We start from the raw sequence: 12,309 nt of genomic DNA, 5'->3' as shown, positions 1-12,309 counted from the left end.
CACCCTTAAAAAAAACAAAACATAAAATAAATCACCTGTCTCAGAAGTAATTTACAGACTTGCTGCACAGGACTATGGGAATGGAGCATTAATATGGACAGAGACATACAGGAATATGCAGCCACTAATCGAAACCCCATTCAGGGTTAGCAGTCTTCAGTCAGTTAAACTTGACCCTGGGTTCTCATCTGCTGCTGCAGGACCCACACAAATGCCTGAAGCCGCACCACCCACACAGAGGAATTTGGGACCCGCGGACGAGTGCCATTAATTCTAATGGCACGCCGCCCGCACTGGAAGTCACAACCACACTAGGAACCTCGGCTCCTGTGCGGGCTGCGAATTCCAAAGTAGTTCAGGGACTTCTTCCCTGCGTGTCCCGGGGCACGGGAGTCCATTCAAATGAATGTGCTCTCTTGCCCGCGGAAATCGTGGCCCGTACAGATGTGAACCAGGGCTTAAAAATTCCTGTTAGAGTTAAATTATTACAAAGGCAGCCTCAAGTACAAAGATAATTACAAAACTGTACAAGGTTTTCATACATGAACATGCGTTGCTATAAATGTTTGAGCTAAAGTGGACCTTACAGGACTTTTACGTTCACAGCCTTCCTTGCTGCTCCTCAGTGCTCGTTCACATATATGCGGATTGGATGCAGTTTGAACCGCATCCAATCTGCATGACATGTGAAACAACATTGCTTCCTATGGTGCCTGTTCACATATGTCCAGTGCACTGGTGGTGTGGATTCAGTGTGGTCTTAACCACTTCCTGTCCGGACACTTTTACCCCCTTCCTGTCCAGGGCAATTTTCAGCTTTCAGCGCTATCACACTTTGAATGACAATTGCGCGGTCATGCAATACTGTACCCATATGAATTTTTTACCATTTTTTTGAGACAGATAAAGCTTTATTTTGGTGGTATTTATTCACCGCTGGGATTTTTATTTTTTTTACTATGTAAATGAAAGTCCAAAAATTTTGAAAAAAAGTGTTTTTTTTAATAAAATTTTGCAAATAAATAATATTTCATCCTAAATCTTGGCCAAAATTTATTCCGTTATTTTTTTAGTAAAAAAAAAAAAATCAAAATTAGTTTATAACCAAACATTATAATTTTTAAACATTTTTTTTTACATTTTTATTTTATTTTTTTTTATTTTTATTTTTTATTTTTACATACTGTCACCCTAGCAGTACAGTGTCACCATGGTGACACTGTACTACTTGTGGGGGGTGATGAAGATTTTTTTTTTTTTTTTTACACTGATTGCTTTTACACCCATATAGGATGTAAAAGCAATCATTTCTCTTTCTCTCTGTCTGCATTCTTGCAGTCATTGAGAAATACTGAGTGAGCTGTGATTGGTCACAGCTTGTCACATGGTACAAGGCTGTTGTGAATAGCCTTGTACCATGTGACCTCTGTGATCATTCACAGATTTCACACGTAGTAAGCAATGATGTCACAAGTGACATCTTGTTTACTACTTTGCATGTGATCACTGATTCGCCAATCAGTGATCACATGACCGGGACCTCGTACAGAGGTCCCGTCCGACGATCGGTGTTTCACTGTGTCCGGAGGACACAGCGGACACCGGATCGCGGTGGTGCGCGCTCCTAGGGAGCGCGCACAGCTAGAAAAGGCGGGTGCCGTTTAGGAACGGCAACCCGACCTTGGATTGCCACCGCCCTGCCGTTTATAAACAGCAGGCGGACGGCAAGAGGTTAAAAAGAGTCATGTCTGATTTCTGAGCAGTGCGGTCTGGTTCAGGTGCATATTACAGGCCATTGGCTTCTATGGCAACCGTTTGTAAACCGCATATGTGGGAACAAGATCAGATCCTGAGCTAAGCCTGTCCTGAACCTGACGTAAACTTGACGTGAACATGTGAACAACTATTGCATCAAATAGCTTCAATCCACACCGCACACGTGTGAATCAGCTCTCACAGCTACATTGGCAGATTCACACGTGTAGTGCAGATTGAAGCTCAGAACTAGAGATGGAGGGGAAACAGTTGCTCCTGGACCAGTGAGGTCAGTGGGCCTCACCATCTCTGGACTTGTATTGCATCATATACAGAATAAAATGTAATTAGCACATAATGGGTATAGCACTACGGAAGGTGTGCTGGCAATGACTTTCCTTAGGCCTCATGCACATTGATGCTTATATGAGAGCCTGGAAGAGACAGCTGCAGCGAGCAGCTACCCATAGTAGTGAATGGCTGTACATAGATCTATGCCATGCTTGTGTAAATCACAGAATGCTGCTCTTGCATGCTCTTGAGTGACTTTATGCAAGCATGCTCTGGACCCATGTCTAAGCTGGGCTAATGTAACTATATACTGTATAAAATATCCATACCTGGAATTTCTCCTCAAACTTCTATGTCAGGTATAACTCATATTATTTTTCACTGTTTTTGACTGTAATATAAATATATGATTACAATTTTTGTTTACCTTTTCATCTGTTGTCATTTTTATGCACTATTTGCTATAAATGTAAAGAGCCTTCATTTCTTTTTTTCCAGGGAGCTCGTAAAGGAAGAATAGATGCTTTTGTGCAGAGTTTAGACAAGAATTTCATGGTTCCAGTAGGGGGAGCTGTTATCGCTGGTTTCAGCAATTCCTTTCTGGAGGAAATTAGCAAAATGTACCCAGGGAGAGCATCTGCCTCTCCATCTCTGGATGTCCTAATAACACTGCTGTCACTTGGTGCAAGTGGATATAAGAATCTCTTGACAGAAAGGAAGGTAAGCTGTTGTGCTAGAGAAAAAAGGAGGTCTTTTTAAATCTGAAGAGGTTAATTGAAGTTTGTATAAATGTCAGTCTGTAAATGCTGAGAGATTTAACCCAGTTGCTGCTATGGGTATTCTGGTCTCCTGGAAACTGCCTGCCTGTGCCTTGTGTCTGATTTAGGAACACTTTGCTTGTCTGAACGAACAAGTGTTCCAGGCCAGGAAAAAGCAAACCTCATTCTAAAAATACTGTAATAACCCATTTAGAATAGCTAACAGTAAAATGAATATTATAGTATAATGTCTCAGTAAAAGCAAACTTCTTGATGGATGGATTTTTACAAATTGTGCTGTGCACTTTTATAAAGGATATATGATGCAGCATTTATGTACCTGGTACATTCTAATGGAATGAATAATAGACAGGTTACTGTAGCTGGTGTCAAGAGTTGCAGGTCTAAAATATGAACTGAGTGTGTCAAGGCTGCAAAACCGTTCTTATTATTTCAAACAAAAGGTAAGTCCTTAAGAAAAAGGCTGATCTCTAGGCTCGGTTCACATCTTTGCGGGTTATGCCGCTGCAGGTTCTGCAGAAATACCAGCAGCCGCAATCATCCACACAGAGAAATGTGGGACCCACAGGTGAGTGCCATTAATCCTAATGGCACTCCGGTCTTTGAAAAAATACAGCCAATGCTGAAATCTGACCTTTAATAGTTCCTAATGCAGGCCATAGATGGGGAGAAAACCAGCCGATCTTTCTTTAAAAAAAAACAAAAAATCGGTCGTTCAATCGGCCGACGTTACCAGGAACGGTAAAAAAATCGTCCGATTTTCATCCCGTCTACAGCCAAGTGTCTCTGCAGAGAGCTCCACTATTTCTTTGACAGTTCTTTGACATTTATAGCGGCTGCAACATTGTATCTATTTGTATCCATTTTGGATACAGATGTTTTTATTCGGAAACAAATAGATACATTGTTGCAGCCGCTATAAATGTCAAAGAACTGTCAAAGAAATAGCTGAGCTCTCTGCAGGGACACTTTTTGCCAGACTGGAATTCTTCCTCTTCTTCCTCCTTCCTTCCTCCTTCCTTCCTCCCTCCTTCCTCCCTCCTTCTTCCTCTTCTTTTTGTCTTCCTCTTGCAGGTCACTGCTCATGCGCAGATTTTTTTATCAGTAAAAAGATCAGCCGATTTGCCCATCATTGCCGCGAAAATCGGCCGATCGGCGAAATCGGCCGATTTTTTTCAAACTTTACCGATAAAAAAAATCTGCCAAAATACCGAAAAACGGCCGACCTAATAAACCACTAACGATCCAAAAATCGGACGATTTTATTTTCGGCCGAAAAATCGGCCGATTTTCGACCCATCTTTGGCCTGCATAAGGCTAAGTTCATATTCACCACTGACTGGAATAACAAAAGAATTCTCCCAATCACATAATCCGTGGGATTCCACTTCCTGGCCTCACACCAGGCAATGTAGATTTCCACACTCTATAATAGATGCTCCTGGAAACCACCTTCCTGGCATTAAAAAGTGTAGAGACCACTGCACCTGAAATTCCCCGGTCCCTTAAGATCTGGGCTTCAGCAGTCATAAGGCCAAATCTAGTGAACGTAAAGCAGGGTGGAATATTGGTTGTCCTTGAGACAGTAGTTCCAGCTGGGCCGGAAGAGTCTATGGCCCATCTACTGCCATCCTCACAATGTCTGCATACCAAGCTTTTCTGGGCCAAGCTGGAGCAATCAATATCACCTGACTCACTTCCTCATGAATCCTGTGTAAGAGACAAGGAAGCAGCCGAATCAGGGGGGAGCATAAATCATGGAAAACTGGCTCCAAGGAACCACCAGGACAACTACTCCGATCGCGAGTGGGTCCTGAACTTATTGTTGAACTTGGATGCCAACAGATCTATGTCCAGGGTACCCCAATATTGGCAAACTGCCTGGAAAATTACAAGGTGCAGAGACAACTCCCCAGGAGCCAACTGCTGGCGACTGAAAATTCACGTCCCAGTTTTCTACCCCAGGGATGTACACTGCCGACGGAAACCGCACATGTAATTCTGCCCAAGACAGAATGTGGTTCAATACCTCCTGAGCCAAGCAGCTCCTGGTGCCCCGTTGGTGGTCGATGTAAGTCACGGTTGTGGCACACTGACCGGATACCCATGGAGCTTGGACGTCCAAAATTCCAGAGCAAGGCATACTGTGAATGGTTCTAAGACATTGATGGACAGACTGTTCTGGAAGGAGCCACTGTCCAGAGAAGTTGGTCTCATCGAGAAAACAGCCCCCCAACCCTGAAGACTAGCATTCGTAGTCACTATTTTCCTAACTACCGGACACTACTCCTACACTAGCATCCCCCAATATACCATCAGGTTAAAAAATATACAAATAAATAGTGTTGTATAAGCAATTTAAAGAACTCTGTGTATAGAATAGAAAAAAACTTATATAAATCATCCAAACATGATCTAATGACTCACATTCACCAGAGGAGACGTGACTTAAGTACGCCACCAGTGAAAATTCAGTGAAACAAAATAACAGTATGCAATCACTCACAAATAAAAAGTAAAGTGAAATGATCCACTATATGGGATCCATGGTGAAAAAACTGTGAAGTTCTCGTGATATGATAATTATTTAGAAATATGAAAGAAAAAAGTACAATGTACCAATGGGACTCTAAAAGGGTCAAACTAAAATATTCTATAGTGAAACATAAATTTGATATATAAAGTGTATCTCTGAAATGTGGGATTATTTTCAATTATCACATTTAAATTTTGTGATAAATATAGTGACCAAGGAGGCTATATGTAGCCAAAAGAAAATGTGAAAATAAATAGGTGAATCCCTGAATGTGGGATTTTTCAGATTATCACATTGAATTATTGTGATGAGTGCAGTGATCAAAAAAAGCAAATAATAACCAGAAGACATAAATCTGTGATATCACAACAAAGGTGATGTCACAAAATTATAATCGTAAATAATTAGATCAAAGTGTCACGTAAAAAAATGTCCAAGAAGGGTAAAGTCCAAAGATGCATTGAAAGCACTGAATATTTCCAACGGATCAGATGGTGATGGTGTTAAATTCACACGAAAAGCAGAAGGAAATGATCCATAATCAGCTGAATTGCCCCCTCACCTCACTGAATTGCCCCTAAACTCCTGATAGGAATCAAAAGTAAACATCCACAGCCTGGGCTTCCCTTCAATGATAATAGGGCTCAGCGGCGGTGATATCCCCCTCACAGGTAAGTGGAAATACAGCAGGATCCCCCTCAGGGATGATATAGTAAGACTCAGCCAGCTCACATCAAAAAGCAGGATAGAAACAGAGAGAGATCTCCCATAGTGTAATACTGTTTAATAATGTTTAAAAATTGTACAGCCAAATGCCCACTCACTTTAGTTAAGCATATACACAAGCTGAAATAAACCACATGCTATGGGTGTACTTGCATGGGCGTTTAGGGTGAAGCAAGATTGCGTCCACGCTGGAACTACGTCACCACGGTCCTACGCGTTGCGTCCCGTTATCACGTGACTTCCTCAGGGTAAAATGATTCGTGACATAGGGCTTAATATATAGGGAGTCTATCTGTTAATCAAATGAAAGAGAAAAGCGGACCTCCGGTGGCCATATTATTGAGGTCCGGCAATAAGGACAAGCGCTCCTTCAGCTCTAATAGAGCAGATTATAATAATTTGCTATTAATACAAATGAAAAACTAAAATAAGGGGATAAATACTATAAAATACGGGGCAAACGAAGAAGCACTAATGCGGCTCCATGTCACAGCCTTTATTTAGATAACCATTTAAAAATTGTGGAAAAAATATGAAAACTATAATATAAACGTGCCTCAGAGCTAGATCACTCTTAAAAAAAGGAGGGGGAGGGGGAAGATGAGGTGTGTGTGTATATATACATACAAATCTATAGCTAAAATGTATAAACTATAGGGCAAATGTATATAACCATAAGAAATTTAAAAAAAAAAAAAAATTAAACACTTTTTCCAAAGAGAATGATATATATGTCAAAAATAAAAATATAAATCTGAGCCTAATAATATTTAAACCTTAATTATTCAATCTAGAAATTAAATATAGAAACTAAAAGGGATGACGAACAGGCTAGAATCTTTTAAAATGTATTTATAAAATTAAGATGTGCCGACATTAATCAACGTTTTGTGTTTAAAAAGAGGAGCTTCCTAATGACCCAAATTTGGATGGGCGGTCTATGATGATAGAAAAAATATTTAAATAAACGTATTTATATAAAGCCAAAAACCAACTCTTTATTAAAAGAAAATATATATATATGTATGTATGTGCACGCAGGCACCTAGACGTTTGAACGTTGAATTTGATCTGAACTGTTTTATCTGTGATTTTTTAATTTCTCTGTTCCTTATATTATTATTGCATAACACTAAAGACCATTTATGATCTACGATCTATTTCTTTTATCTCTCTGTTGTGCTCTCTCTCTATGTGTGTGTGTGTATACTTATTTCAGGTACTTGTATAGTGCCATCAATTTACACAGCGCTTTACATATATATTGTACATTGTACATTCACATCAGTCCCTAACCCTCAAGGGGCGTACAATCTAAGGTCCCTAACTTACATTGATACATACACATACTAGGGACAATTTAGACAGGAGCCAATTAACCTAGCAGCATGTCTTTGGAGTGTGGGAGGAAATCGGAGCATCCGGAGGAAACCCACGCAGGCACAGGGAGAAAATGCAAACTCCTGGCAGGAGGTGCCGTAGCTGGGATTCGAACCAACGACCCTAGTACTGGCCAGGCGGAAGTGCTAACCGTTTAGCCACTGTGCTGCCCTGAACAAAAGTGATTTAAGTACTGAATGTGAGACACGAGGAATTGACGTCGGTGGCAAAACACGTGAAAATTTTGATTCGTGACCTACAGGAGCATGATATCCGGGCAGACCAAAACTCGGGGGAACTTGAAAATGAAGGGGTTCCCGCTACCTCCGATCCCAGTGACTCAGACACGGCCTCGCAGGATGGGCATACAGAGACTGACACTGGAGTATCACCGAATGTTACCAGAGTGCCTGTAACCAGCAGTGACTCTCCTCAGATGCAGAAAGCCATGGAACGCATCAAGGAGGTGGATCCTATGACATACCTGCAGTTCCTTGAACGCCAGGCTGACAAAGAGGCTGCGGAACGCCAGGCAGCGGCTGACAGAGAAGCTGCGGAACGCCAGGCTGAGAGAGAGGCGGCGCAGAGGAAAGCTGATCGTCGGCACGAACTGGAGATGGCTAGGCTCCAGCAGCAGCGACAGGCTCAGAACCTCGTCCCTAGAATACAGGGACGCCTCTCTGGCCGTTTGCAGTGATGGAAAAAGACGGTGACATTGACATGTATTTACTGTCATTCGAAAAAACTTGCCGTCAGTACCATCTGCCCCAAGCACAATGGGTGCGTTACCTGACACCAGGGCTACGAGGCAAGGCCCTGGGTGCATTTGTCAAATTGCCAGAGGAGCAGAACGAAAATGATGGAGCTCTAAAGGAAGTGATTGTCCGAAAATACCAGCTGACCCCGGACGTGTACCGGAAGCGGTTTAGGTCCTTGCAAAAGGGACCTGGGGACTCGGATGTGGTAAGTCGCTTGCGCACCACGTTCCAGCAGTGGACCAGAGGACTTACGAGTCCCTGGAGGATCTCATGATACAAGATCAACTACTACATCTCTGCCCGGCATACGTCAGACAGTTTGTATTGGAGAGAGAACCCGCATCTGCCAAAGCTGCAGCAGACCTGGCCGACACCTATGTCCACACGCGGATGTCTGACCATCGCAAGGCTCCTCCGAATGGCTAGAAAGGAGGGAAATCGCACACAACAACCCCTCCTACGCCGATGAGTGAAGCTTCCCATCACCCAGCATCTGCAGTACTTGGGGCCAAGCCATTCCTGCCTGACAACCGCAAATGTTACACCTATGGGAAACACGGACATCTCAGGACGCAGTGCCCTGAGCAGAAGAAGATATCACCTGGCCAGCCGACCAGCAACTCTTCTTCAGTGCTGTTTGTCCGCAGGAAGACTCGGGTAACCCCTGCCAACTTGCAACCGGACTGTAACTGGTTTCCGTGACACTGGGGCAGAAGTCACCTTGATCTGACCGGAGGTGATTGAACTAGAGAACCTCATCCCAGGAAAGTTTTTTACGCTCACTGGAGTTGGGGGGACCCGTTCATGCATACCCCGTGCTAAGGTAGTCATTGATTGGGGTGCAGGAAGGAAGGTGGGCGTCTCGGGTGAAATTCCCACGCCTGTTCTGTTGGGTGCTGATTTGGGTACAATGTGGAGTGGAACTGTGTGCAGTTGCCCACTTTAGGGGCCTTGCAGTGTTCTGCCCTGTCTGGGAAGAGCAACTTGGACCCCTGTCACCAGTCAGGAACAAACTGCCTGTACCTAGTCTGACAGTCAAAAATGGTAACTGTCAGAGGGGCATGTCAGTGGTTCAGCACTGGGAACCACCGGTAGGAAGAGACCCCCAGAGGTCTGGAAATGGGGAGACTGAGGCAATTATGGCCTGGCCTACTCCCCAGGCCAAAAAGCAGGTTACGTCAGTCTTTGGTACAGCTGGCTACTGTAAAACGCCTGGGTGCAACTATCATGGCTCAGCTGAACCTGTGACTGACCTAACAGACAGGAAACTGATGGAAATGGGAGGCGAGTTCCCGAATTCACCTGTCCGGTTCCGGTGCACACAGGCGCCACTACCTTCGGGTCAGAGGTAGTCCTGGGCCTGAGGAATGAGACTGGAGAGAGAAATCTCATTCTCTACCTCGACAAGAAGCTACATCTTAGTATGTTAGCATATGACCCCCCCCTTGAAACAGAAGTGTTTTGTGATCAGGTGGGCCCCACGACAGTTGCCGCGAGATCCGGGTAGTCACAGCAGACTGGTGCTCACCCCTCACAATGCACTTTGTTGGCACCACAGTGTCGCTAGGGAGAACAGCACCCTTCCCAGAAGGAACCGGGTTCTCCAGCAGTGCAGTTGTACCCAATCACCCCAAGGTGAGCGTCTGGGCGAAACGGATCTGTGTCCTGCTCAGCCAAACCAGCAGCAGGTGTCGGTTGCTTAAGGAGGAAAATTGCAGTTCTTTTCCATTCAACCACCTGAGGGGGGAGGTGTAGCAATTGTACGTACAGATATGGACACGGACAATCATTTTGCTAAGATCCACCATCTTGTATCATACTCTGCAAATATCCTTCTCTCTCCCTCCGGCCCCCTCCCATTGCAGGAATGTGATCTGTGTGTGTGTGCTGAGTTCAGGAGTGCCAGGGCACAGCTGGATAGGCTTCATGGTTGTAAACCCAATTAGCTGGTCCCATGATGTCAGTCGGACCCTTGCCTTGGCCTGGTCGTAAAGCTATAAACCAGTCAGTCACTGGACATGAAAGCATTCCAGAGTGGCAGTAAACTGTACATCCCACTTGAAACCACTTTTTCAAACAAATTCAAAAATCCCAACAGGAAAAAGGTACAATAAAACAAAGCATATATTCAGATAGGTCAGTTTAATATGAGTCACCTGACACCTTACACCCCTATGTGGCACCTACACGAGAGTAGAAAGCAATATGTCTTTATCTGGAACGGTAAGATATGTCATATTTGATGTCTGGACGTTCAGAATATCATTCTGCATATTATTCTACCAGTGGATAGGATGCTACATGTACCTATGGAAGGTTATTGACCATGGTACAAACTTGGGAGGGATTTGGTCCTAGCCTGGGTCTCCGCCTAACCCCCCTCCCCAAATGAGGCGATTGGCCCTTGGCTTCAGTAGACACCCCCTGCTGGGACACTAGAAACACTCTGGTGAATATGAGTCATTAGATCATGCTTGGATGATTTATATAAGTTTTGTCTATTCTATACACAGAGTTCTTTAAATTGCTTATGCAACACTATTTATATATTTTTTAACCTGATGGTATATTGGGGTATGCTAGTGTAGGAGTAGTGTAGGACTGGGGCAGCGCTACACCAATTTTATCTCACAATTTAGTTTATTATCCATTTGCTATATGGTTGCGTGATGGCAGCCCCCCCCCCCCACCTGATATTAGTTTGTGAGTAGCGCAGGAGTCCCTTATCGATATATTAACCTCCCACTTCAGACATACAAGAATCCAACTCCTGGATTTTCCTGTTCAAAACCGACAGGATGTTCCTTTGCAGAGGCCTTAAGTGGAACTGTGCATAGAGAACCACCTCAAAAGAAGATACCAATTTCCCCAGTACCCTCATGCAAAGGCGCTGTCACATACCTGATGATGGGAGACTGAAATGACGAGGTCAGCCTAACTTGTGTCACTAGCCCTGACCCCGCTGGAGTTGGAACGGAGGGAGTCTAGGACCCAGGGGAACAAGAGTGCCAGTAGTTGTTTGCAGCTCTTGCAGATGAAGACCTTGGAAGACTGATGATCCTCTGATTTTGGCACAGTAGTAGTAGGCAGAGCAGGTTTTGCAGATTGCCAGGCGTACACCAGAGCAAGGCAGGTAGTGAGGACAAAAGATAGGAGCAATATCATGGAATAGCCAGGGTCATCAACAGTCGGGCAGCACGGTACAGAATCGGAAGGAAAAGCCAAGGTCAGGAGCAGAGCCGAAGTCAGGAACCAGTATCAGGAGAGCAATCAGAGTCAGGTGAGGAACAAGCCAGGTCAGCAACAAAGGAATCACACAGGAACAAGCAGGACACGAGGAGCTGAAGACCAGTCAGCACTAAACATGAGCAGAAGCACTCCTTTAAATAGGCCGTCTGGCGCCAATCTTCGCTGTGCGTGTGCGCGGTCATGTGATCCTGCGCGTATGCGCACAACCGGCAATTCTTCTGCGGGAATTCCTATGCGCATGTGCACGCGCATTTCCGATCGTGCGTTTTCTTGCTGGAAATCCTTTACAGGCGCACTGAAGGGAACCTTTTTCCCCTTAAGGCCTAAATTTGTTTTCTCAGATTCCGGCTTTTTCTCTGAGGCAGAAACACCAGGACCTTCCCCAAGTATTCCAGGCTCTGAACTGGCTCTAAGGATAACGTTTCAAAGTTTAGAACTCAACCCAAATGTTCCAGGAACCGTACCACAATGGACATATTCTGCCTTAAACCTTGAACTTACTGCTCCCTGAGCAATAGATCGTCTACATATCCTAGCATGGATACCCCTTGAGTTCCTACCAAAGCCAGCACTGGAGCCAGAGCCACATACTGAAAATGATGATCTTCTACCAGAAACCATAGAAATTTGTGGTGGGGCTGAAATATCGGCACATGTAAGTACGCGTCCTTGATGTCTGTGGATGCTAGAAAGTCCCCCGCTTGCAGTGAATCCATCAGTGAGCAGACTGATTCCATCTCGAAGAAACGAATGTTCAGAAACTGATTTAATGCCTTGAGATCTAGAATAGGTCTTACACTGCTGTTTGGTTTTGGAACTGTGAACAGGTACTAGT

At 44.2% G+C, this 12,309-nt stretch overlaps 1 protein-coding gene across 1 annotated transcript in view; it reads left to right on the top strand.

Annotated features, from left to right (window-relative positions):
• SEPSECS (Sep (O-phosphoserine) tRNA:Sec (selenocysteine) tRNA synthase) overlaps positions 1 to 12,309 on the top strand; it is a 63,660-nt gene that overhangs the window by 19,171 nt on the left and 32,180 nt on the right. The window contains exon 7 of the mRNA XM_089660031.1: positions 2,545 to 2,766. Within this exon, the coding sequence (XP_089516157.1) occupies positions 2,545 to 2,766 (222 nt within the window). The remainder of the gene's footprint in view (positions 1 to 2,544; positions 2,767 to 12,309) is intronic.

This window comes from Staurois parvus, unplaced genomic scaffold (genome assembly GCF_062004578.1).
Source record: "Staurois parvus isolate SC_StPar_1 unplaced genomic scaffold, SC_StPar_1.0 ptg001199l, whole genome shotgun sequence".
NCBI lineage: Eukaryota > Metazoa > Chordata > Amphibia > Anura > Ranidae > Staurois > Staurois parvus.
Note: the sequence above shows the minus strand (reverse complement) of the source record. Positions and strands in the feature narration are given on the sequence as shown.